The 26132-nt window shown below is 55.7% G+C and overlaps 6 protein-coding genes across 6 annotated transcripts, besides 8 other annotated features; 3 read left to right on the top strand and 3 right to left on the bottom strand.

Moving 5' to 3' along the window:
* Positions 1-588: 588 nt before the first annotated feature.
* Positions 589-632: a tandem repeat.
* Positions 633-706: 74 nt separating this feature from the next.
* Positions 707-3745, bottom strand: EKO05_0005603 (uncharacterized protein; the record flags this gene model as incomplete). The annotated part of the gene is made up of 1 exon (XM_038945770.1): positions 707-3745. One exon carries the CDS (start codon positions 3743-3745, stop codon positions 707-709), a length of 3039 nt encoding a protein of 1012 aa, XP_038798617.1.
* Positions 3352-3368: a tandem repeat.
* A 902-nt stretch (positions 3746-4647) lies between the features above and the next one.
* Positions 4648-7737, top strand: EKO05_0005602 (P-type Cu(2+) transporter; the record flags this gene model as incomplete). Its single annotated transcript, XM_038945769.1, has 1 exon — positions 4648-7737. The coding sequence occupies one exon, from the start codon at positions 4648-4650 to the stop codon at positions 7735-7737; it is 3090 nt and encodes a 1029-aa protein (XP_038798616.1).
* A 329-nt stretch (positions 7738-8066) lies between these two features.
* Positions 8067-8086: a tandem repeat.
* A 1538-nt stretch (positions 8087-9624) lies between these two features.
* EKO05_0005601 (uncharacterized protein) lies at positions 9625-11602 on the bottom strand (the record flags this gene model as incomplete). Its single annotated transcript, XM_038939743.1, has 2 exons — positions 9625-11369; positions 11419-11602. The coding sequence occupies 2 exons, from the start codon at positions 11600-11602 to the stop codon at positions 9625-9627; spliced, it is 1929 nt and encodes a 642-aa protein (XP_038798615.1).
* A 2178-nt stretch (positions 11603-13780) lies between these two features.
* EKO05_0005600 (uncharacterized protein) lies at positions 13781-15130 on the top strand (the record flags this gene model as incomplete). Its single annotated transcript, XM_038939768.1, has 4 exons — positions 13781-13957; positions 14017-14386; positions 14442-14574; positions 14659-15130. 4 exons carry the CDS (start codon positions 13781-13783, stop codon positions 15128-15130), a joined length of 1152 nt encoding a protein of 383 aa, XP_038798614.1.
* A 545-nt stretch (positions 15131-15675) lies between these two features.
* On the bottom strand, positions 15676-20756 carry EKO05_0005599 (uncharacterized protein; the record flags this gene model as incomplete). Its single annotated transcript, XM_038939803.1, has 3 exons — positions 15676-17428; positions 17515-17593; positions 17642-20756. The coding sequence occupies 3 exons, from the start codon at positions 20754-20756 to the stop codon at positions 15676-15678; spliced, it is 4947 nt and encodes a 1648-aa protein (XP_038798613.1).
* Positions 16481-16519: a tandem repeat.
* Positions 20757-22074: 1318 nt separating the features above from the next.
* Positions 22075-22170: a tandem repeat.
* A 463-nt stretch (positions 22171-22633) lies between these two features.
* Positions 22634-22667: a tandem repeat.
* A 355-nt stretch (positions 22668-23022) lies between these two features.
* EKO05_0005598 (autophagy protein 13) lies at positions 23023-25816 on the top strand (the record flags this gene model as incomplete). The annotated part of the gene is made up of 3 exons (XM_038939924.2): positions 23023-23229; positions 23281-23376; positions 23429-25816. 3 exons carry the CDS (start codon positions 23023-23025, stop codon positions 25814-25816), a joined length of 2691 nt encoding a protein of 896 aa, XP_038798612.2.
* Positions 23041-23070: a tandem repeat.
* Positions 23160-23178: a tandem repeat.
* Positions 25817-26132: the final 316 nt, after the last annotated feature.

The raw sequence follows: 26132 nt of genomic DNA, 5'->3' as shown, positions 1-26132 counted from the left end.
TATAGAGGCCTAACTATATCTTTAACATTAGGTAAAGCTAGAATCTCTGTATTAGAGGTTATCTAAGTCCTAAGACTAGCAGTAAGGAGGTAGTAAAGAATATGCCGTGGCAAGGCGGCAGGCCGAACAACCTACCAGGCCTAACCTATTACACTAATACCCTATCCCCTCCTTCTTACACACGCCAACAGAAGTATAGCACCACTAGAACAATCTCCCCTCTGCGCGCTATACTCTGCAGGTTCTTGTATATCCATGCCATCGCGTGCATGCGTTTTAAGCGTGGTGGATGTGCTGCACTGGCCTGGACTCGCGGCGTGAAAGCCAGGTGGTACAAGACCGCTACACGTGAGAGCAGCTGGTGGAGAGAGTGGGTATCTACACTCTGACTCTCAAGACTCAACAGCGAGGGCTCGTGGAGCCGCGAATTCTCGCTGGCTCGTGTTGGGGACGATGGCGTCGGGGCCGGCGCGTTGTGGTGTTGTAGCGTAACGTGCTGGGATCGAGGATGGAGGATGCGCAGTACGACGTGCGGGCGAGGTTGGGTATTGGCTCAGGTCTGTGGCGTGTACGTGTTGGCTGAGGCTAGGACGGGTGGAATGGGTTGGGATGGTATGAGGCGAGATGGGATGACGTATCACATGTAGTGTGTGTATATATAAATATGTGAATGTATACAAAACGATATATAGATCGCTAGGTGGTGTTATAGCCAAACCGGCTCCGCATCCTCATCCTCCGGGTCCTCGAGAGGAAGGGAGCCAGCGTCTGAAGACGAGGATGCCGGCGCGTTAACCTCTGTTTCATGCGCTGGCTCCTGCGTAGTCGACACCGCGACCTCAGGTTTGACAGTCACTATATCCTCTACGCCGGCCGCAGCGTGCTGGAGCTCCTCCTCCTCTGGCGCAACGGCGTTGTGCACGGCTGCGTGCGTGTCCGTCGCTGTGGGCGGGAGGAAGAAGCCCGCGCCCGAGTCTTCTCCTTCTTCGTTGGCGGCAACACGCTCCGGCAGTTCGGCGGCAGGGCCAGGGACGGGACTTTGCTTGTGGCGCAGCTGCTGGAAGCCAGCTGGGTCTTCCCACTCGCTCTCCTCGTCTTCGTCCTCGCTTCCTTCCTTGCGGCTTCGGGGTGGAGAGGGAGTAGAGGAGAGGTATGCCTCGCCGAAACTGCTTCGTTTGCGTGGTCGCAGTTCTTGAGACTCGAGGATCACGCTGCCGAAGGATTCTTGGCGGTTGAGACTTGGCCCGCCGAGGTCGAGGTCGCTGCCTGATTTGCTGTCGTTGGTGGGGATGAAGCCGCCTCCTTCGTCGACGTCTTCGTCGTCGGGGACAAAGCCGCCGCCAAAGTCGATATCCGGTTTAGCCGGCCGACTCGGTTCTACGAATGCAGCATCCTCAGCGAGAAAACCGCCAGCCATCTGATCGGCCTGCCGCTGCTGTTCAGCGTGGTTGATCGAGGCCTGCACGTCGATGACGTCCCCCCTTTCGCCGTCAATCTCGATCGCGTTGACTCTCTGAGCGATTCGTAAGCCAAGATAGAACCGTCGCCACAAACGCAACGTCTCGGCCCGCCGAGCATCCACCTCAGCCTGCTCCTGCAGGTACTCAATGCCCTCGATAGTCGTGGTAACTGCGTCAGCGTACTCGGCAGCGACAACACAGCCCTGGACGATAGCTGTGCCGTGGCGGCCTTTGAACGAGAATCCCGTGACGGCGTCGGCGAAGTCGACTTGCAGCATGCGAGCTGCTTTTGAAGCCAGTTTGTGCCGGATGTGCTCGCCGCCGGGCGGACACATCGAGGGCACATACAGATCGAGGTTGCCGTAGACGTTGCGGGGGACTCTGCCGCGGACAACGGGCGGCGGGATGTATAGTTCGGTCTGGAACTCTGCATACAGCGCTGCGCCAATCTCATCCTGCTGGTCTTCAAGGTGCTCGTCAGGGCCAATGGAGGGTAGGCGCCCCTTTTTCGGTTTTGCGTGTTTGAGCGGCTGCTCACCGGGCTTGACGTCTCGGCCCATGCGGTACCACTTGTCTGCGCTGCGGACAGTGTGTACGTTTTTGCGGCGGTAAATGGGCTCCATACGTGGATTCATGCTGCTGCCGACATTGACTTTGCCCACAACGTCGAGTGGGTGAATGACCTCGTTGTGTTTAAGATGCCGCTCCAGGACGTAGATAGGGTGGGTTTTGAAGTCCTGCACGTTCTTGGGTATACCTTCTGCCGCGACCTTGCGGGCGAGCGTTGCGTCTTCGGCCTCGTCTCTAGGGAGGGGAAGGCGTCGGGTGAAATATCTTAACGTGCGCACCCACCATTTCGAACCATGCGGTGTGGACTCGACGCGGAACTTGAGCGTTTTGGCGTTGTAGGCTTTGGCGTAGCGGCGAGTCACATCGCGTGCTGTACAGTCATCTTCGAAGGCAATGGCATACGTCAGGCTGTTCTGCGTGTGGCTGAAGGGTGGCTCTAGCTTCTCTGGGGCGTTGACGGTGAATGTGGACAGCGGATCGATGGGCATCCATTTCTGGTGGGCAGAGTTGAATGCTTCTACCCAGTAGACCGGGTAGGGAGTGTGGTAGGCTTTTAGCTTCTTCGGTCCAGTGCCTGCTTTGTTCAGCACGGGATGGCGTTCGCCCATGATGCGCTCGAGTCGGGAGAGCTTTTTGGTGCGCGTGGGCGCCGGGCTGGCGGGAGCTTTGTTGTATGGGTCTACAGTGATGGTCTTTGAAGATTGGACTGGCTTCTGAGGCGTGGATGGCTGTGCTGCGGAGGCAAAGGGCAGCTCCTGCAAAGAGCATACCAAGCGTGTTTCAATGCCGATCCCACGCAGAAGAGCACAGAACAGCTGCCCACCAACGTCGCATGAGCCTTGCAATGTGCGCGCAGATGTGCGGAAGTCGTCCTTATCCATGGCGCTGTCGAGCTCGTCGAAGTCGGAGAAGGGTCGCACTTCTGCACCTGGCTCTGCCCACTTTGGCTTTGACATACCCTGGGCAGTCGCTTTGAAGCGCTTCGACCACATTGTTTTCAAGTCATTCAGAGCATCTACGAAGCGCTTCGATGCCGAGTACTGGGTGAGGTCTGGGTTAGGGACGAGATTCGTCAGGGTCTTGGGCTCTACGAGCCTGCGCAGCGCAGACTGCACCCTCGCGTCATTGCACCAGGCATTCCTACGGTGGACGTGGTACAGCAGGCACAGTACGTGCATCTTGTGTATGTCCAGACGGCGCTTGCGATCTACTGAGGTGATGGCCCTTCGGCGCACTTTCTTCTTAGTTGATACTTCGTCACTCTTCCTGCCGCCGATTGTGATGGAGACATCGCCAATCTCAGGCGCCGCTTTCACATGGCCGTCGTCGTCGTCGTCGCTGTCCCCACCGTCTCCACGTTCGCCCAGGGCGTCTTCCCACTCCATGTCGCTGTCGTCGTCGGATTCGTCCGAGTCTTCGACTGTCTGGCGCACGCGACCAGGCTGGTGTGGTGGCTCATAGGGCAGTAGCGTGGGCGGCAGTGATGGCGGTGCTGGGCTCGAGGTCCGCTGGATATGCGCCGTCTTGCGCTTCTTCAGCGGCTTCTTGTCCTCTTCTTCGGCGGCTCTCTTGGCGACTCGGTCCTCGTGCAGCATCTCGCGCAAAACATCGGGCAGTCCGTCATCCTCCTCCTCTTTCGTGTCCCTTTTGCGCAGCGAGCGCCTGGGAGCCGGCGCATCGTTTGTCTTGCGCAGTCTCCCGCGCGTGCCTGCCATGGTTGCTAGCGACTGCGAAGATGACTCAGCGGCGGTGTCACGCGCTTGGGGGATGTGTGGTGATATACAGAGCACGCATGGCGCGCACCCAAGTCGAACACTGAAGCAACTGCGGGGCGAGCAATTCACATCGATACAGTGCTGGGATGCGTGCAGGTTGCGCCGGCTGCATGAACGATGACGCAACCAATCGCGAACTCACGTGGAGTCCCTGTCAGCTGCCAGCCCACCCACCTCAACACCAACATAGCCCGCTCTGTCCATAGAAAACCATATTGATCAACACAGACTCTGTCGTGCTTTGCTATGCAATGATCGAGCGGCCGTGACAACGCCCCACTACCATCCACCATTCACCGGCGATGCACCACTGACACAGGCTATGCAATCTCCTTGGTGTACTATCCCTATAGATAGACAGATATCGAGACTCCATTGTCGCCTCCTATCAGTATACATCGCCGAGAGTGAAGTTAAAACTGCCATCATGCGCTGTCGTACGTGTCCTCTGCAGAAGGGAAGCCCCGGCTATCACTGGCAGCCGTTTCTTCCTTAAGGTGTACAGAGCCCCACAACCAAGACAAAACCACACCTCGAACCACATCCTCGCCCATCTCTGGCTCATCACCGTTGTACGGGACGGCGTGCTTCGTTATAGATGGTTGCATCGAGCTGGCGTAACAGGCGTCTCCCGCGCGGCTGCCAGCAAGGTCTACGGCAACGCAACTTCCACAGCACATGTCTTGCAGCTGCACATCTAGGTACCATGGAAGAGAGCACAAGCTGCCATTAGGGCGACTGCTCCTGATCTTCGCTCATCGCATCAGTCATCGCTAAATCACACATATATTACTGCATACCAGAATCCATTCATAGCGACTCTTGTGACAAAAGATTCGACAATGGCAGGCTCCTCCGACCATACTGATCACGCTTTACCTCGTACGCTGTCACCACCCACACCCGAGTCGTCGCCTCCCATATTTGCTCCCACACCTCTTCCGAATCTCCCACTGCCACCTCAGAGTTGGTTCGCTGGGATACCAGAGAACGACAATCACGCTGCATTGCGCAGCCTTCCTGAGCCTCCGCCTTCCGTCTCCGGGGAATCCACTACTTTCGTCCCAACCGACCACAGCAGAGATGGAGATGCACCTTCGTCCATCCGCGTCCGTCGACACCACCGATCGCATTCCCATTCGCATCCCCACGGTAGTTTTTGCTCAGGATCTCCTGACCATGATGGTGCACTACGGCTGAACAAATTAGGTACGCAGAGCGACGTCAGCAACCAGGTTTTCAACATCGATGTCGAACGAGGACCGCCAAATTACCAACGATTCGTGCTCAATATCGACGGCCTGAAGTGCGGATGCTGCGAGGGTGGTATAACCCGGGCTGTGCACCGCATTCCAGCCATCCGCGATCATCAAGTCAATATTGTCATGGCCAGGCTGGAGTTTGATCTCGACATCAGCCAAATCTCAGTTGAGGAAGTCCTTAAACGCTTGAACACTGCCACCGGATACACGTTCAAACAGAACAGCAAGCCTGTGGGGCAGGTGCTAGAATTTTTGCACACAGATACCCACGACTTTCACCGCACAAAGCGACCCGACGGGATCACCGCAATAGAGCTTCCAGACCCCCACACACTGTTCTGGATTTCGTCTGTACTTTGGACGAAAGACGCCTTACCACTGAACGACAAGTCTAACGATGACTCAGACAGCAGAAAGGCCAAGGAGATTGTCGACCGATGCATCATGGCTGCACGCCATCCTCAGCTGATACGCGTCCACTACGATGCAACGATCATTGGCGCTCGTGATATCTACAACTTTTACATCGCGAGAAACGAAGGTTTAACCCTGGCCCCACCACCTACTCATCCGAGCCTCCAACTCGGAGCAAGACAGACAAGACGAGCGCTCTACTGGTTTCTACCCGCCTTGGCCCTGACGATCCCTGTTCTGGTCCTGGCATGGGCGCCCATCGACCACCCGAAGATCTCATACGCTCATGCTTCCCTAATACTAGCATCTGTTGTGCAAATCATCGCATGGATTGAGTTCCTACCAAGCGCTGTTAGATCACTCTGGTACTCTTACGTGCTTGACATGGACCTCTTGATTACACTCAGTACAACAACTGCCTATGTTTTTAGCGTTGTGTGTTATGCGTACCAGGTGCTCGGCAAGCCCCTGGAGTCGGGCTCGTTCTTCGAAACGTCAACTTTGCTCGTCACTCTGATCCTTCTGGGTCGTGCCATCAATGAGTTTGCGCGTTACCGTGCAGCAAAATCTGTTTCTTTCCGTTCGCTACAGACAGACAAAGCCCTCCTTGTCGAATGGGGTCATGAACGAGAAGCGGACCCGCCGACCAAAGAAATCGATGCCCGCTTACTTCAGTATGGGGATAGCTTCAAGGTATTACCACACACGCGGATCGTCACTGATGGAGATGTATACTATGGGGGATCAGAGGTCGACGAGTCTATGCTCACAGGCGAGTCGATTCCCGTCGCGAAAGGCGTACATTCGCGTGTCTTCGCAGGCACCTTGAACGGCAGTGGCACGCTCATAGTTGTTTTGAGGACTCTGCCGCACGAGAACTCAGTTCACAAGATTGCAACAATGGTTGAAGGCGCAGAGTTGACGCAACCCAAGATACAAGCCTTGGCCGACCGCATAGCCGGCCGGTTCGTGCCCGCGATAGCAGCCATTGGATCTCTTGTCTTCTTGATCTGGCTTCTCATCGACCGAGTCCACAACAAAAATGATTGGCAGGCTGCCATCGTCAAAGCCGTCACCTACGCCATCGCAACACTCATCGTCTCCTGCCCGTGTGCAATTGGGCTTGCCGTGCCGATGGTCGTCCTCATCGCCGGAGGTGTAGCAGCGCGCTACGGCATCATCTTTAGAGATCCGCAGAAGCTGGAGGTGGCTCGCAATGTCACCGATGTTGTCTTCGACAAGACCGGCACACTTACGACCGGCTACTTTTCCGTCATGCACAGCCAATACTGTGGCACTATCGACCCTGCCCGAATCAAGTCCATCCTCCTTGGTCTTCTCAAAGACAACAGGCATCCAATCTCGGCAGGTGTCTATGCTCACCTCGCCAAGGAGTCCCGCATAAGCCCGGGTCCAGATCTTGTCCATGCTGAGATACTAGACATCACCAGCCACCCCGGTGAAGGTGTTGTAGGGCTCACTCGGGCTGGTGGCTACGAAGTGCGGGCCGGAAACCCGGATTGGCTCTGCCTATCTGTGGAGGAGTCGAATTGTAGCCATCTCTGTGTTACAGTACAAGGCGAACTTGCGGCAATTTTCAAGCTGAAAGACACGCCCAAACGCAATGCAGAAAGAGTCATCGACACGCTGCACAAGCGGAACATCACAGTCCACATGATAAGCGGCGACTCGCAAGGCTCTGTCGATGCTGTCGCGCATGAACTCAACATTCCAAAGAGATGTACAAAGAGCAGATGTCGACCAGAAGGAAAGATGCAGTACGTACGCGACCTGCAGAACAACGAAAGCCAGAAACAAGTCCGGATCGTGCTGTTCGTAGGAGACGGCACCAACGACTCCGTAGCCCTAAAGCAGGCACACGTCGGCTGCCACATGCACTCCCCCCACGGCGCGAACGACGTGGCCAAGCAAGCCGCCGACGTGGTCCTCATGACCGAACGCCTCGCTGACATCCTCGTGCTCCTCGACATAAGCAAAGCAGCGTACCGCCGCATCGTGGCGAATTTCGTCTGGAGTGCAGTCTACAATGTAGGCGCTGTCCTCCTCGCGGCCGGCGCATTCGCCGCTCTGGGCAAACCCGGGAGCGAGGTCAAGATTCCACCGCAGTGGGCTGGGTTGGGCGAGTTGGTCAGTGTTCTGCCTGTCGTTGGGGTTGCGTTCCAGATGCGCTGGCGGGATTATGCAAGGGGGTTCAAGGATGTAGATTACGATCGAGTTTTGAGGGAGGATAGGTAGGGATGGGAGATTGGAGACAGTATGTGATGCAGGGAGAGGGAGTTTGTAGCGTGTCGAGTGTTGGTGCAGACTGTGGGGGCTTTTTCTTTTGGTGCTGGCATTGTTAGACTGATAGATGCGCATCAGTGCGGAATGGGATCGTACGTTTGTCTCCAGGGCAGTGCTGTTTCCTTGTAGAAGTGCAGTGTAGAATCTTCTGTATCTTTTCGTTGAGAAGTGTGAACAGACTCGATTGGAATTGTGAACGAGAAGTCATTCCTCCCTTCAATGTACCTGTTTTCGTTACACATATCGGTAGCCCCTCTTCCACCGACGTTGTCAGAACTGCACCCCCCCCCCCCCCCCCCCCTTTTATTACCTAGCTGTCTGGAACAGCTCAACTTCAGAGAAGACTGTACGTGATGGTATCCATTCTACTTATGCAACACAGTCGTACTCAAGGAATAAGCACGTACGCAGTGGGCGGGTGAGTCGGTGCCTCTCCGCTGTTCCAACATCTGGAGCCTTCAGCGAGTTACTTCAGTATTTGGCTGCTACCTCCCGTGTCTACAGAGATGGCATATAAATCGAGATAACTTACCTGACAGCTAGTATCCACGTCTGGCATTTGCGATGCGCGGCTCTGAGTTCGGCACGCGATTTCCTGCTGGATGGATGGATGGGGTTCGTAGGTTCTGACCTCCCTGACTCAACCGCAGGCCTTTTTCTTTCCACGCGAGAAGGGGTTTACTGCGGATATGACGCGTGTTGGGTTTGTCGCGTGGGGTGGTGCTGTCGTGGGCTGCGTTGGTGGGTACTTTGAGGGTAGCGAACGATAATGTTTCTATAGGATTTTAAGGATTCCATGATCCGGATGTTGTGAACACGAGGGTTTGCATGTGTTGTGTTTGTCTAGTGGACAGGTGTGTGGAGTGTGCGGGCTGGCTGTGTGGGCTTTTGCTATCGGGGAGTTGGGGGGTTGCCGTGACCTGGCGACTAGGCCACCTAGACCTCGCTCTATAGAGTCTGATTGCACTGCTTTTGGAAATTGACTGCGCAAACGGACGCTTTGTCTTGTTTGTGTGGATAACTGAATATCTGGACAGACGCACTGAGTGGCTTGCGTGGAGAAGCCCATGCTGATACGAGCAATGGCTGTCTTTCGTTACTTGGAATGTGCGAGCGGTATTGAAGTAAATATTAGCCTTGCCTTGTCCTTGGTACCAGCAACACAGGATCGAGGAATCCTCCCTTGTCTTTTTTTTTTTTGGGCTACATGCGCCGCGCCATTTCCCCCCAAACTCTTCCCTAATGCGAGACACATCGTGACTATCGTGAAAGCGGTCGAGAGGCTGGATCTTTTGCTTTTCGACCTTTCTCGCGATTTTTTTTCTTTGGAACAAAGATCGGAGGGCGACACGTTTGCACAGTTTGGTTCTGTTCGCTTGCTTCGTCACACTAACAAGATCACAACCGACAAATCACTTCTCTAGTTTCACCATGGCACTTCCAGTGCCACACTGGTTCGGATGGGTTCTAGAAGATGCCAAGCACTCTAGACTGCGCTAGGTTGTCTGGTGTACTATCCTTCGTTCGGTCGGCGTCTTCGAGTACCCCGTAGATTTACTCTTCAGGATGTCGGGTTTACCCTCGAGTTGAGGGAGGCAGCGTGTGGGAATTGGGCAGCTGGAGCTTGATGCAGAACCGCGTCTTCTGGCCCCGGATATCGTGTTTGGGGAGCAGGTTTTGCCTACTACACAAAAAAAGGGTGTCACCTTTGAATCACCAGCTTCGTCGTACTTCACTAAATCGAGCGATGCTAGACGAATTCGATAGAAAATGCATTTATTAAGATAGAGAAATAATATGATAAATATGTACAGTGAAATGTATCGGTAGGAACTCAGACTACCGCAATCTCAATCGACTGAGGATGTTGAAGAGGTTGAAGATTGAGGGGGCTTGCGGAGCATTCCTCGCCTTGATGATATCTGCCGCCTTTTCGGCAACCGCGTACATGGTAGCTTGAAGATGCGTTGCGGGGACTAACGGAATAATGCTCCCATCCACAATACTCAACTGCTTGACACCATAGACGAGCAGGTTGCTGCCCACGACACCACCGTACGCCTCGGGCATCATCGAGCAACTACCAGACATGTGTGCAAACGATGCCTCAAGAGCATTGGTCTGCACCAGCGAATCTATAATCTCGTCGTCTGTCTGCATGCCATCACCACTACCAGGGATGAGTTCGACGGGCTTGAACTTCTTCAGCTCCGGGCGCGCCCAATGCTGCCTCAGCCAGCGCACCATCTCGACGATGATCTGGCGGTCGATGGGGTTCTGCAACGCGTTCCACTGTACGACGGGAACGCCGTACTTGTTCGATGGATTGAGCGTGATGGTGCCGCGCGACAGGGGTCGTTGCAGTGCACCGACGGCGAGCCCGAAGGCAACCATGGGGAACTCGGCGACCGCTGCGTCAGTGCGTGAATGCAGGTCTGCGATGATTTCGCGCTGCTTATTGAAGCCTGCGAGTAGCTTTGAGTCGGCATAGACCGAGGGCAGATAGCTGCCTGCGTTTTGGCTGTTGATGGATGACACAATCGACTGGTATTTGTCGGTAATGGTTTGCAGGCTGAGAAATGCGAGGCTGCTTCCGTGGGCTTGGGTGATGGGGCCAGTTCTGTTGGCGTTGTATTGCGCCCACGCTGATGCATTCGAGGCCGAATCTAGACCAGACAATGGGTTGACTGGAGCGAGATTCTTGAGGTCGAACTGCATATTTGCGTTGGGGTGATCTTGCATATTTGCGCCTACTGCAGGCATGTCTTTCTTCACACGCACTCCTGCTGAGCTCAGAACAGCCTTGGGTCCGAGGCCACTGAGCTGAAGGAGCTGTGGCGTGAAGACGGACCCTGCGGCCATAATCACCTCGACTCTGGCGTAGACCTTCCTGACGGAGTTGTCGGAGCGTGAGACGTACTGGACACCCTTGGCTTTGTAGCCGGTCAGCAGACCGTAGTCGAACAGAACCTCGTTGACAGTCTTGCCGGTGGCAAGGACCAAGTTGCTGCGGCTTTTGATGGGGTCATAATACCCATTCTTGGCATCGGATCGAGTCTGCGTCTTGGGCTGCAGCGAAGTAGGTATCCAGAAAGCGCCAACAGCATTTCCCGAGGCGTGTTCCTTGGGGAGTGGCACACCTTGAGCCTTGTAGGATGCCCATATCGTGGTGATGTCAGTATATTCGAAGTTGGGGAACGATGCCTGGATTGGCCCGTTGGTGCCGTAGTACGATGCGTCGTATGTCATTCCCCATGCCTTGACATTGGCTGCTGAGGGCGGTGTGAAAGTGGTAGACTTCTTGAAGTAGGGCAGCAAGCTGTTCCAGTTCCACCCGGTGTTGCCGAGCCGTTCCCAGGCATCGTAGTCGGCAGCAGACGCGCGATCAAAGGCCATGCCGTTTACAACTGAACCACCTCCAACGACGTTGCCTACATAGACAGGTTTCGTCTGACCACCAATGTTTGCATTGGGAGCAGACGTGATGTCGTACATTAACCCTGTATTCAAGCTGTTCGCATATGACGGAACTTGAGTCGAGATATCGTCAACAACGTAGCCATTCTCAATGACGAGGACTGTGCCTACTGAGGATTAGTAACTGATTTCGTTGCATTAAACTTGACTTCTTACGGCTGCTGTCTTCGCTCAGACGGTTTGCGACGGTGAGTCCTGCGAGTCCACCTCCCACGACAATGTAGTCGTAGGTCTTGCCGGAGATATCTGTCTCAGACCCTGGTATTGTCTGTGCCGGTGGAGCTAATATATTTGGCAGCCAGCAGGTGAAGAGGCAGATGCTGTTGAAGAGGGACCCCATGATTATGGTTTCAAAGACTGGACACCAACTGAACAAACACTGACAAGAGACGGGAAATGAGTATCCCGCAAAACTTGCCTGAACTTGGGTGTGGGAGGACGAAGGTTTGTGGATGTTCAACAGGGGACAGAATCGATAACCTTAAGACCGAAAGCTAGGCTATCGAAGTTTGCTACTCGATTTGCTCTAGCCTTGAACGACTCGTTAAACCGTACTCATCGAACCACTTCCTGTGCATAGTGAACAGTGTGCGGGCGTCTAGCAAGCTCTGCTATCGATATCCACCCGGTCGACCGAAATCGTACGAAGCGAAGAACGGCTTCAACGGTGTTACTTTGTCTGGCACTGGTACTGAGAAAGGTCTTCATTGTCGTGACCCAGGGGTGCAGCAGATTTAGGTTCTCAACCAATGTGGTTAGAGTTTGCCCTGACAGATGGTCGCTGCTTAAAGTTAACAGAATCGGCGAAAGCGTCGGCCATGATCGCGGATGGCACGTGCTAGCAGGTAGGCGAGCGTGGCGAGGCCTTGGTGTGGTGTTTGAAGTTTCAGGTTGTGGAATAGAGCCTAGCCTCGTCAGTGCGGGAGGCACGCATGCCATCGATGACATGCATCTGTCAGAAGCGAAGACGTCGTGACGTCGGGCACGGCTGAGTTCAGCCGGGTCGATGCTTCCAGATCAGCGTACGCGAGGTGCTAAGAGGTCTTAGAACTGGATCTGCAAACACAAATCAGCGAATTCCGGGTCGTTCCCGCACGATGTCCTTAGCGCGGCTAATCAAAGCACATCTTGGCTCGGCCTGAGTTGTCTTATTGAGAAGGTCAACCTCGCGTTGTGCACGGCCTGCCCCAGGTTTAGGTCGAACTCTCCGACATGTTTTTATCTGTCTGTTGCTTTTTCTGGATCTGTAGTGGCATGTCAAGAAAGTCGACCGGGGATTTTGCACGGCTTGCTGGCAACATACACGATTGCGATATCAACGGTGATCCCCAGAGCACCGAGTCTGTGAAGGGTTCGACTTTTTCTTGTACGAGAACTACAAACGCGGCCACGCCGCACGTCGTCATCCATTTTGACGGTATTCTCGGCGCCACGACTTGAGGCTTAGCTCTACCTTTGACCTTCAGGTCTAGCGCTCAGCCGAAAACCTCGCGAGTAAGCTTTAGCCTTACAGCGGGTTCTGGCTTGTTCAAGCGGCGACTCCGCTCAACCACGTGGAGATGTACCTGTTCCCTTTAGCGTTCAATGCAGAAGCAGAAGAAGCAGTAACACGCGATAGCGAGCAGCCACGGCACTGTTCTGCTCGCCCAATCCAATTGTGGCCGGCTTCACAATGGAATCACACTTTGGTGGCGCCTCTCCAAACAAAACCACGGCTGGAAATACAGAGACGATTCTCGACCGTCTGACTTCAGTCTCCCTCGGAGAGCAGAACACTCGAGTAAGTCAAAACTAAGATGCTGATTGAATGATTCACAAACACCGGCTGTGCCGTGGGACGAGGATAAATTCTGCTTTCCCCGTGGCGCAATAGGTAGGGGTCTGGAGACTAACGACCATCTCAGGCGACGGGCGCAAACTAGTAGAGTTTGTGCCAACAAAGGTTCATCGTGACAGACACTACGCAGTTACGCGAGAGCTATTGGGTTCAGCTAGAACACCTAGGTTATTGGATCTAGAAGCCTCGATGATAGGTCTATCCGCCTCTCCTACAATGCGCGAACCTTCACATCAGCACACTCGGTACCAGGTTCCACTCAGCTCAGTCATGTCGAAGTTTCATCGACACCACTTGAGATATGGTACGTCTGCTGAAGATGTCTTTGGGTAGTTTGGTGGGTCGAAAGGGTCCCAGTAGCAGAGTATACACTTCTCGCGCAAAGCCACCCGCACCACCAAGCACGCTCCCTGCATGCTTGGACCCGTCTCCACAGAGCTGCCTGCACGTTGCCGGTGATTTGTCCGCTTGGTCTATATGTGATCTCGTCTCTAATAGCAGCCCGTCCCGCCAGTTCCTTGCAACGCATTCGCTCCGTGCACCCACTCGTTTGAATCACCACCCTGTGCAGTGCGTCTAACCGCCTGGTGTGGTCCGAGCAACAGCCTCGTTTTCTCTCTTGCTCGACAGCCTCGTTTTCCCTTCTGTTCGACCGCTTCTCTTTCTTACTGGTCCGGCATCATGTCTGCTGCGCCCTCTACACAGGGTCTGCCTCTTAACGACCGCTCGAATGACCTCAAGATCCCAATCATCACATTGATCGTCTTTAGCTCCCTCTTTGTCGGTTTACGCCTATACATCAGCTGGAGGAACCGTACCTTCTTTCAATTGACGGACCATTTGCTATGGTCTGGATTTGTAAGCCCCTCTGAGGTCGGAATCCTTCTGCATTTCGCACCTGCTGACACGAGACATAGCTATTAGCAGTGGTCGGCGCAGTGTTTGCCTACAAGACAGCGGAAGTAGGCCTGGGTCGACATGTCTGGGATCCTTTCCTGACTCCGGCCAAGCTGGAGGAGTATCTGAAATGGATTTGGTTTGGCCAGCTGTTCAATCTTTATGGCATGGCCTTGATCAAGCTTAGCATTTGTGCCTACATTCTGATGCTGGACTTTTCGCGAGGATACCGCATTCTTATCTGGCTATCTGTGGTCGTTCATGTCGGCGTCAATATTGTTTTTACTTCTGTCATCTTGCTTGGAGAATGCCAGCCTATCTCCAAGCACTGGGATGTTGCAGGCACGAGGCCTGGTAGTTGTTGGGGTCCTACACCAAGGATCATTTCAGGTGAGCGCGCTTCCCTCTTCCGCTCCCATCACCCACATGACTGACCAAACACAAGGCTACTCTGGTGCCGCAACGAACATTTTTACCGATTTGATCTACACCGTCGCACCACTAGTCTACATCTCCCGGGTCCAGCTGCCAAAGCGTACCCTCTGGGGTGTTCGTGCTGTCTTTCTCCTCGGCCTCATGTAAGTCTCCCTCGTCTCGTTGCTTCCTCCTCCCCATCTCTCGCCTACCTCGCCCAAGCAACGCACGTAGTAACCCCCACCCAGAACAACGGCCATATCCGCTCTGAAACTCTACGAAATCAAATCCCTCAACACCTCCCCAGACCCAACATACACGTCCGTCAACCTCTCCATCTTCGCCGTAACCGAAGTGTTCGTCGGCGCATTCACAGCCTCGCTGCCCCCCCTCCGCAAGACGTTCGAAACCCTGCTGCGCCGCGTGATACCGGAGAGCGTGATGGGGACGTCGCGCAGCCGGAAGAGCGTCGGCAAAGGCACGGACAACAGCTACGCGATGAAGGAGGTGGGCAACAGCTACGTCTTGAACGGCAACGCAGCGGCAGGGCCAAGCAGGCCGAAGCACGACCTCGACAACGACAGCGAACACAGCATCTTGGACGCCCAGCAGAGCCTGGACGGCAAGGACACCGTCGGCACCATCACGTGCACTACGGAGATCAGCGTGCTGGGCGATGATCGCGGGAGTGTGAGGAGTCGCGGCCTCGAGTGGGTGTAGGGCCGTACAAGCAAGACATCTTATTAGCCCGTGGAGAGTCGTAATGGTAATGATCTAATGACCACCGTCCCTTGACCATCGAGTTGCCACGTGTTTTGACCCTGTGTGAAGAAACTTGGTGCATACAGCTGCCACGATACGTAGGTTGCCGCGAGTTATACTCTGACCTTCTCAAATGCGTCGCGCTGTGGCAAGATGAATGTCGTCTGATACCGGCCGCTAACCCACCACGCTCGCCACCCCTCCTCGCTCGCATCAAGCGCAGAAAGCAAGGCAGAGAGATGTCGGGCTTGCGAGATTCGAGATGGTGTTGCATGGCATCTTGGTAGTCTACCCGTCATCTTGCACAGAGAGATGACACGCTCTGGTGCAATGAGGTGAGAGCCAGAGTGGAATTCGAAGTAGGACGATGTGTTTCACAGCCACACTACGCCGACTACCCTACGTCCACACACGCCACAGCTTCCAATCAAGACAAACAACAATCTGGGTATCGATAGAATTTGTACAACTACACTCTGCGAGTCAGCGCCTTGCTGTATACATTACACATGCTGTGCAGGAACAGCAGGCGCGCTCTGCACATCTCGAGGCGGACCCGACAGCCTCGCACCTCTCGCTGTGCCACCGCGTCCACCGCGATTTCCACCTCGACCTCTGTTTCGGCCGCCACTGTCTGCTTTGGGCCCTGTGGGTGCATCGGCCTGAGGGTTGGGTGCTCGTACGCCGGCCGCCTGGACATCCGCATTCTGTGTCTTCGGCGCTCGCGGCTTTGGCGCGGACTTGTCCTTCCGCGGGCTGTCGGTTGTTTCTCCGCTCTTCCTCGCATCCTTCTTACTCTCCTTGTTCTTCGGTGGTCGTCCGCCAGTATCGGGGGTGGCGTGAGAAACGCCGCCGCCGCCACCCCTGGTCTTGCCTCTACCCTTTCCAGCAGCTTTTGCGGCGCGCTCAGCAGCCCGCTTCTGCTGCTCTTCTTCCTGGATCGCGCGTTTGCTCTCTGCTTCCCACCATTGTTGGAACTCTTGCTCTTGTTGGATCTCCTCCAGACTACGTTTAGCTGCCGCGTCGCGTATCGATGTCTTCTCGGCTTCTTGAAGTGACAAAATCTCCATCATGCTAAGGTTTTGGCTCGGTGAGGAGGGAGAGTGAGAGGGGAGGGGTATATGTCGGACGGACATGGGCGTTGGAATGGGTGTCGTTGACACGGACATGCCGCGTTCAGAGGCGGCAGTCCGAGATGGAGAAGATGCGTCTTGTGCGCTAGTGTCTTTATCTCTACCCCTCCCTTTGCCTTTGCCTTTGGCGATCGTCTGGCGCATGGTGAGTTGAGGTGTACTTTGAGCTCGCGACGGCTGTGGTGAGGATTGTGGAGATGGTTGTGGTAGTGGTGCCGGCTTTTCTGGGATGGGAGCGACGACAGGGCTAGCGTCCGACTTCCGGTGCGATGCAGCTTGCCAGGGAGAAACGGTAGGTGGTGCTGGCTGCGCAGCCTCAATCTTAATACCCTGCTGTTGGGCCTGCTGAAGTCGCTTGCGCTCCTTTTGCGACATCTTCGGTTGTGCAGCGCGAGCACGTTCGCGTGCTTCTCGTGCTAGACCAAGTGCTAGACCAGATGGCTGGTCGCTTGAGGTTTGAGCCATGATGTCTCTGAGATCGAGCTTTGCGCTAGCCAAAGGAGCTGTACCCCAGGGTTGACTTGACGTCCTTGCTCCTGAAAGTGCGCTGGGTGGCAGGGAACCAGGTGATATGAAACCATCTTCGATGTTGCCTTGAACAATTGATTGTCGTTGCTTGATCGCAGCCGGCCATGGTGAGTCGGGCGTGCCAATCACCTGGTCGTTGGACTTTTCATCTCCATCCGCAAAACGTGGAGGTTTGATTCTTTCCGCCGGTTCATGTGGTTCATCTTCACCGTCCGACATCTCGAACATGAGATCTGCAACTGAGCTCTTGCCTTTGAGCTGTGGGGCTAGAGCCGGACTCTTCGCCTCGATTTTTGCGTGGTTCGATGCTCGTCTTCGATTGCGCTGGCGCAAGGGCGAAGCGGAAACTTCTTCTAGACTTTGCGCCCTAAAAGAAGCTGAGGGTATATCCCCATTCGCATATTTATTCGAGAGTACGATGGCATCGATCTTGGCCCGTTTGCCTCGCTCAATCCTTTCTGCGAGCTCAGGGTACTGCTCAAAAAGTAGAGCTTCCGCACGTCCGCTTCTTGCGAATGGTAGGTAGGCGAGTTGGTTTTCATGCGCAACTTGGTTCAATTCCAGAAGAAGGTCGTCATCCAGTTCATCCAGGGACCTGGCTGGAGTTAGCTTTCGCAAGCGCCCTAAAAGCTCAACACTTGCCCATTCTGCATAACTGCCTCCAAGCTAAGGCAGACGTACTCCAGAGCTGCGTCCTTGAATTCAGCAACAGAACTAGGAGCCACGGCGGTGAGCAGCGAGCACACATTGCGCGCATTGACTGTGGTTTTGATTAACTTGAGCCAAAATCAAACACACCCGAACATACCGTAGCGACCGATCAACCTTTGGCAGATTTGCGACAGGCGATCAAGCATCAACTCGTTGGCAACGGACATGACGTCCATAACTAGATCCAACAGCTCGTCCAGCGCAAGCAGATCATTGAGATCCTCACTTGTGACGTCGTCGAAGATCTCCTCGCCGGCATCGGTGTACAAATAGCGAACCACAAGCTCGAATAGATGCGTCTCGACATTCGTGAGGTCAATACGTACGGGTGCCGAGCCCTCTCGTCGTCCTGAAAGCCACTGCCCTCCTGCGCGACCTCTGAACAGACCCTCAAAGAAGGGGCATCGCTGGCAGACAATGTCAGAGTGAAGCAGCATTTCGCCGTCAGCAAGATCGACGATGACATCACCGCTCTCAAAGAAAGCAGGCTCCCTCACTGCAAGTTCGAAATCAACATGGAGCGATCGCCGAGGATTGACCATCTGTCGTACGGCTGGTTCCAGCTGCCGCAGTTCCAGTCGAGACGCTACTTTCATGAGCTCTGTTCGGACAGAACGGTAGCGGAACGCAAGTGTAGGCGCATGCCGAGTAACGTTCCAAAAGTCCACGATTGCATCAGTGTACGCGTAGAGAATCAGATCGAAGATGGTCAAGAAGTCTAGACCCTGAAACATGGCAAGAGTCGAGTTACCGTCTTTGCTGACAGTCAGTAGCTCAGGAATGACGAGCTCAGAGCCCTTGAGACGGAAATCAAGCATGGCATCTCTGAAGACACGAGAACGGCCGGACATGATGAACTCATGAACGGGGATGCGAACGTCCGAAAGCGTGCTTCCAATCACCATGTCGTAGGTGTTCTCTGAAGTCATGGACGCTTGTTCCAAGATGTCCGAAACCTCCTTCTCGAGGTCCTTCGACTTGAGCACGCGCTTGTGAAGAGCTTGCGATTGACCAGGTCGGTTCCAATATCTGGGCACTGGCTCTTCGTCGTCAGATGACTCTTCGTAATTCGAGAGGTCGTAGAAAGAGAGTAGTGGCGCCAGGTCCTCCCAGAGACCAGGCTCGTCTACGCCAATCTGATTCCGTGTAACGTCGCAGTCCTTGCGCACCGCAGCATAGGCACCAAACGCAGACGCTCTGACAGCGACTACGCGGGTCAAGCCTGAGACACGCTGGAACTTGTAGTCCTTCGGCTTGGACTCCGCAGCAGCTGTAGCATTCGCGTTCTTGATCGTAGCTCGCTTGGTACGCCTCCAGACCGTACCTGCTTCCGTGGTTAAGATGATGGAACCGTCTTGATCCACATCGACATCCCTTGCCGCCATGTGGCTTTTCTTCGATGACCAGATACGGTACGGTGCTGATAGGGCTTTGCGGATCTGTTTGGGATTGGTCGTCGATGTGCTTGCATCCTGAGCATTGTCCGAGCGACGACTCACCGCGACGGTGAATACCTCGCCAGACGTCGACAAAGCACATATCGTGTCGCCGCCCGATGTTATTTTCTGGATCCTGTTCGGCGCAGTGTCGTATCTTGTTGTGAGCCAGCTCTCCTTGAGGAAGTTGCTCGTGAAACCATCCAGCGGAAAGCTGAGTTTTGAGTAGCCATAATTGGCAAAGACCCAGACCTCGCGATTCTCAAGCATACAAATCGAAGCACCATCAGTAGCCGATACGGAGGCGATAGGCGATGAAAACAGAGATGCGGCGATCTTACGAGGGGTCACTTGCATGTCCAGAGACCGAGCGTCCGAATCGACGATACCTAGTTGCCCTTCGTTCTTACCAAAAGTGTATAGGGACGTTGCGCTGTGGACGACGGAGTGGATCCGCGAGGCTGCGATTCCAATGACGGCCTCACGCTTCAAGGGGCCAAAGATTTGAAGGGGAGAGGTCGAGATTGGATCGTCGTCCTTGAGAGACGGCTTCGGTAAGCTGTAACCCAGCTGGCCGAAGGCGTTGTTGCCCCATGAGAAGATCTCGCCCTCATCTGTGATGGCGAGAGTGTGATTCTGTCCCAAAGCTACGGCAGCCATCTTCTTCTGTCCCAAACCACCGCCCTCTACGCAGGTGAATTGATAGCTTGTAGTCTCACTGCCGATGCCTAAGCGTCCTCCGGTGCCATGACCACACATGTACAGATTGGAGACAGGGTCCGTTGTCAGAACGGCGGTGTGCAGCTTAGACATCTGCACATCCTGGATGACAATAGGGGTATTCCGGATGTGTGTTGGAAGATCAACAGTTCCCTTGGGCGTGCGTAACCCCGTATCTTGTACAGGTGCTCCCATCGCCGTCCAAAACTGATGGTGTCTCTCTCGGTCTTCCTTGTAGAAGCGCTGCAGCAGATGGTCTGGCCTGCGCAAGACCACGCGCTCGGGAAAGGCTCGGTCATCCTGATCGCCAAAACCGAGGGTTACATTCTTGTTGCTGCCGAAAGTGTACACCTCATCACCGCCAAGGAGGACCGAGGGGGTTATGAGTCGTCTGCGCGTCTCGTCGTCCACGTCGCCGCTATCGCCGTGAGCGATTTCATCGTCCGAGTCCGAGTCAAACATGGGGGCTTCTTCCGGGCGCAGTGTTCGGTCCTTGATTGTCATGGAGAACAGGTCGAGGGGACCATAGCCTTCCTTGTCCTTGATCTTGACCAAGCCACGGGCGTGCTGATTGAAGCCTCCGTGTCCCTGACCGAGAATGTCCTGGGCGTCTCGGTTCAAGATGAGGCGGGCGATGGCGATGTTGCCAAAGTAAAAGGCTCGATGTAGGGGCGTCCATCCATTCTCTGCGTCCTGTATGTACAAATCGGTCCACTGGTGCTCCAGAAGGATTTGCGCAAACTCAACAGCAGTGTCGGAAGTTGACGAGGCTGCATGGTGCAAGATGGTGAGGCCTGCCGAATCCCGACTGTTGATGTCCGAGCGGGTCAGAGACAGGCCTGGGCCCATGGCAGTCTTGCGCGCCTTTGCGCCCAGCATGGGTGAAGCGTTGTAGCTGCCTGGGCTGCTGTTCACGGCAGCGCCGCTCGCTCCGCTCTGCCAACCAGCATGGCTCCTCTGTGCGGCGACGCGGGACGTTTGTGTGGTGGATGCGACGACATTCCGGAAATTGTCGACGTCATCTTCGAGGTAGAATTTCCAGAGATAGCCGCTCATGTGCCAAGGAGTGCTGGGGGTCTACCGGGGTTTCGACGAATGCCTGCGCCTCGCTATGCTGTCCAGGGACCCAAGCGTGTGTACAGGTGCCGGCTGCGAAACTGGGGTGGAGCTCCCAAGAGTGCACCGAGCGCGAATGTGCAGCAAGTCTGTGTACCGATTAGAGTGGGTAGTGTTGGTGGATCGCAGCGTGAGCGTAGGGCTGGTTTTGGTGCGTGAAGGTGTGAGCAAGGGATTGCTTGCAGCGGGTGGCAATTCGACGGAACGTGGTGGTTGCTGGAGTTGGAGTTGGAGTTGGATAGTGCTAGCAGCGGGGTGGCGAACAGAGGCGACGTGGGCGGGAATCCAGAGGCGACGTGGGCGGGAATCTTCGAGCCGGCGGCGTCTGGGTCTGGTTCTGGTTGTGAATCTTAGACTCCAGTCAATCAGGACAACCGGCAGCCGTCGTTGCTTCTGTGTGCGCTGGTGCAGGACGTGCAGGTGGTCTATGACGATACAAGGCGTTGTAGTGGGGTCAGTCGCTCGCCGCTGGCCGATGGTCGCAAAGGGTGTCGTCGATTCAGACAGCTGGTGTTACGCTCGCAGTACCTGCTGAAGAATACGTAGAGGGGCAATACGCGTCAGTTTTCATGTGCGATGGACACTGGCGGGGTATCGTGACAGACGCGGCTTCTGGTGGGAAGCTGTCTTGGATGCTCCTCACGAGTCGACCAATCATCTGTCAACGCTCTCCACGAGCTTCTCTTCTTGCAGCGTGGAGGTCGTCAGCACCACGACGGTCTGACAACATGACGCACGATCCGTGACGAGGAGCGACGTGTGCCTCGGTTGGGTAGACTGGGTACGGCAGCATGGACATGCGTGAACACGTTGGACGCGCCTGGGGGATCGCCGTTGATGTATGTACACGCGCCGAGTACCACACAGGCGGTGAGCGGCAGAAGTGAACCAGAGCTGGGCTTGTAGTCATTCATTGGGCATGATCTGGCACTATCATGGTTCGTGTAAGTGTTCTGTCCTCCAGGACAACGAAGCTACCTAGCGCCACCTGCCGCCGAGCTCTCAGGCACCGAGTGGGACGTCTTCACCGGCGCTGCGTGTCGCACACGAACAGGAAGGATCGAGTGGATCTTGCGTCACCGGCCAGACTTGTTTGGCGTGCAGCTGTGCACGAGAAAAGGTGAGGGGCGTGGAAGCGTGGTGTGCCGCCGCGTGCCATGGCGTGCGATTGTGCAAGAGGACAGCTACCGCAGCGCCATGCACGCAGATGAGGTGAGGGAGAGCCGAGTCGATGGCCAGTTCAGCATTCAGGAGAATTCAGCAGAGTCCAGCAGAGTTCAACAGAGTCCAGCAGAGTTCAGCAGAGTTCAGCAGAGTCCAGCAGAGTTCAGCAGTTCAGCAGAGTCCAGCAGAGCACGTTCACAGGCCAAACGCAAAGGCAAACATGCAACATGTCCAAGGCTCGAACGTGTCCAAGTTGGTCTACGTGTCGACTCTCGAGGTTCGTTATCGCACAAGGCGGTCAGGCCGGATGGTGGTGAAGCTCCCGTGCACCGACCAAGACGCTTGCACCAAGAAGCTTGCACCAACCAAGAGAGCTCCAGCTTTCCCCAGAGTCGGTGGACGGTGGAGTGTCTTGGTTCTCAAAGGCGCCATAGACCGTAGCCGTCACGCATCTGCAGCTGCACAGCTTTGTCGACTCTTCTCCTCTACTGCAGTCTTTATCAGTTTCCTACCAGCGCCGGGCCCTTGTCTGGAGCTAGCCATCGTCATTCGGCTGCCGGAGTCACGCTCAGCGGTCACACCTCCAGCTCCACACGCCCTGATACACGTCCCACGCCCAACGCTCGCCAGACCCTCTCCCCTTCTTTGGGCTTTGCTCTCTGCTCTCTGCTCTCTGCTCTCTGCTCTTTGATCTTGGATAGCTCGTGTGCCTGCCGTCCACACACACGCTGGTCGCATCTCGCCGCCCCCCCACGGCATCGGTAGCAGTAGCTTGGATCCAGGGTGCTCAACTGAAGTGCTCAAGCGCAACCGCCTTATCTCCACCCATCGCCGCCCTGCAGACCAACGACATGGCTGTTGCCTGAGCGTCCCAGCCCAGCACCACACCACCACACCCTGACCGTCGCTGCTGACCCCAGCCGCTTGTGCTCGTGATGGCTCCCGGCACTCAGCTGGATTCGCCGCATCGTCCATAACCGCACCCCAGCCCGCACCGCCCATATCCCCTCCGCATCGGTTCCTGCAGCACTCCTCCCGCGCCATGCAGCCTTCCTACCAGCGCCCCTCGCCCCGCACCGCCGCCGCCGCCAACAGCCTCCAGACCAACCCCACGCGCACCAACAACCAGCGGTACGGCTCGCCCTACTCCGACTCGGACCCATACAGCGACAGGGGGCCCGACGACGACGACGGCGACATGGCTTCACCAGACCAGCGCAACAGCCAGAAGGTCAACCAGGTCATCCAGGTTCGTACCGCCGCGCAGCCTTGTCCTGAGCCGCCGACTAATGCGAGTCAGAACTTCTTCACCAAGGCCGCTCTGACCATCGTCTCTTCGCGCGTCATACTGCCACAGGCCTTCAATAGCAGTGGAGCCATCAGGCAAAACAAGTGGGTACGTGGCCACCAGTCGCCTTGCCTCGGACCCCGGCTAACTCACCCTGCAGTTCAACGTTGTGCTCGATGACACCGACGTCCTTCAGCAGGACCTCACCGACTGGAAGGGCATGGACGCCATGGCCGACCAACACCCACCGCTATGCATCGAGATCTACCTGGACATGAAGGGCCTGGGTCACAAGCAGTCGCTGGTCATACACGACGAGAACGGCAAGCGGTGGGACGTGTCCCGCGCCTTTGACAACGCCTGCTCCGCCCGCTCTGGCAAAGCAACACAGGTCATCCTCGAGCGCTGGACCATTAACGTGGGCGACAAGTCCGCGGTCCATCCCACCGAGCTCACCGATCCGTTGCCCAACGTCTACAAGAAAGCAGTCGTCCTGTTCCGCTCGCTCTACACCTACATCCGCTTCATCCCTGCTTTCAAGTACTACAAGAGCATCGCCAAGCAACCTGCCAACCACCCTGCACTCAAGCTCGCGTACCGCATCACAAACGGCGACTTCAAGAGCCCCCACGTGGACACTCTGGAGATGCCGCTGTATCAGTCTGACGAGCCCGTCACCGACCGCCAGGATTTCGGACCCTCTCACTCCCCAGTCGGACCACTGCGTATATCTGTGCAGTACCGCACAAATTGCGAATTCAGTGTCGAAGACTCCGAGTCGCTGCTCAGTTCCGAGTTCATGGGCTTGGACAATACGTACTTTGAGCAATCACAGCGAGGCGCACGACCTGGCTCTCTTCCTGTCGACAAGCTGAATGCGCAAGAGACACCTGACATCGGACAAGCGTACGGCAGCTTGTCTACCTTTCATCAGGTGGGACCCCCAACGGGCACAAGTCCCATCTCTGCTCTTCGCGCCGTTCGAGACATGCCCTCTTCCTCCCCAATCGAGTCACCACCGCAGAAGATGCCGCCAAATCATCGCACCGCTCAAGGCTCGAAATCTTCGCTGCGCTCTGGCGAGGTCCCTCCGTATCAGCGACGCACATCCGTCTCATTCCAGCCCTTTAAAGCTGGTTCCTTATCATCGTCGCCTGCCCTAGGTCCGGCCGCGCTCCCTTCACCTAGCAGCTCCCTCGGCAGACCAAGCAGCTCCTTTGGTCGTACCAGCACACTCAACCCGCTCCTTCAACCTCGCAACCGCACATCATTGACCGCGCTCCCCCAGCAAGCACTGAGGACTCCATCCCTTCCCAATGAAACAGCCATTGTCTCCTCGGGTTCCAGCTCACCAAGACCTGCTCCTATCAAGTACAGCAGTAGTTTTGGTCATCGTAGGAACCGCTTCTCCACCAGCGGCGGCAGCAAGACGGAAGATGACAACATGAGCAGTGGTAAGGGTAGCGTAGCCTCATCACTACAGCGCGGCTCTGACATGCTCAACGAAGGGGAAGCTGGCAGCTCCGGGGAGGGCAAGTCGGACGACGACAATATCTCCGACTTCTTGAAATTGCTCGAAGCTAAGAAGGAGCTGAAAAGCTTCAGCCGCAACGACAACGCCTCCAAAGAGTCTGTCATGCGGAAGACCACGGCTCAGCTGTCCAAGTACCAGCGTCTCAAGGACTCTCACGCAGCGCTCTCGGATTCTGTATCTTCTTCTACCATGTTGCACCGTTCGTCTTCGTCTTCAAGCCGCCAACTCTCCAGTGTTCCCGCCATGGTGGCTGGTACCTCAGTATCCACCGCCTCGTCTCCAGGGAAACCAATTTCACCCCACACACCTCACACACCAGCCATTCCCTCCCGCCTCAGCGCAAACAGCATCATCGAGTATGAACCGAGGCCGCGCCGAAGTCGATCCACCCGGCCTCATCGAGATCATGACACGACCGATCCTCAAGAAACGACTGAAGGAGGCGATCCAAGCACGAATGCTATCGACATCCCTACGTCGCCTCGACCCTGGAACTACGCCCGTCGATCTAGCTCGGTTGCTCAGCGAGAGCGCAACCTGCCTGAGGACGACCCTGATATCTATGGACGCGCTGCTAGCGTACCGCTCACAGAAGCCGGTCGGGCAAAGGACTTGACGCCGAGCGGTTTATTCGCTCAGGGTGAGACAGGCAACAGCGCCACTCAAGACGACCAGGACTCCGAGGAGATTGATCCTCTCGATCAGGGCCAATGTGCCAATCGATCTTCATCATCGTCCAACATGCCCGCTAAGCGCGGGGCTTACCCAGGCAGCTCTCGTGGCCGCACCAGCTTCTTCTCCCATGGATCGTCGTCTGGCGCCACCAGCTCCACAGAGCGACCCAATCGCTACAGCTTCTCAAGCCGCGGTCTCGCGGGTCAAGAAGACGACGAGCCCCTGCTCTTCCAGATGAGCGAGATTGGCGCCGGTGGATCCCGACGTAGTCTCGAAGAAGCGCCAGGCAGCTCAGGCTCTGCTGCCGCCGGGAGGCGAATGTCGCCATGGGGCCGCTGACCACGCAACACGCACACTTCTTGCCTTGCCTACGTACATTCACGACCATGAACTAAAATACCGCATTTTGCATATCCGCTTCCCGAGTGCCTCACGCAGGCACGATCACCAGACGCATATTGTTTCATTTCCCATCTTGTTCTTAGCAAGCGTTTGTCCACTTACTGCGGGCTTCCGCACGGCGTTCACCTCGTTTACGGCGTGGTCATGACTGCTCGTAGGAAACCGGCGCATGTACATTTCCATCTACACTCCCATGAAATCAGATCTGTGTCCCTTCTTGTAGTGTTTCGAGCTTGCTTATTTCAGGCGTTTG

This window comes from Ascochyta rabiei, chromosome 9 (genome assembly GCF_004011695.2).
Source record: "Ascochyta rabiei chromosome 9, complete sequence".
Taxonomy (NCBI): Eukaryota; Fungi; Ascomycota; class Dothideomycetes; order Pleosporales; family Didymellaceae; genus Ascochyta; species Ascochyta rabiei.
The sequence above is the reverse complement of the archived record's forward strand: the minus strand, read 5'-3'. Positions and strand labels throughout refer to the sequence as shown.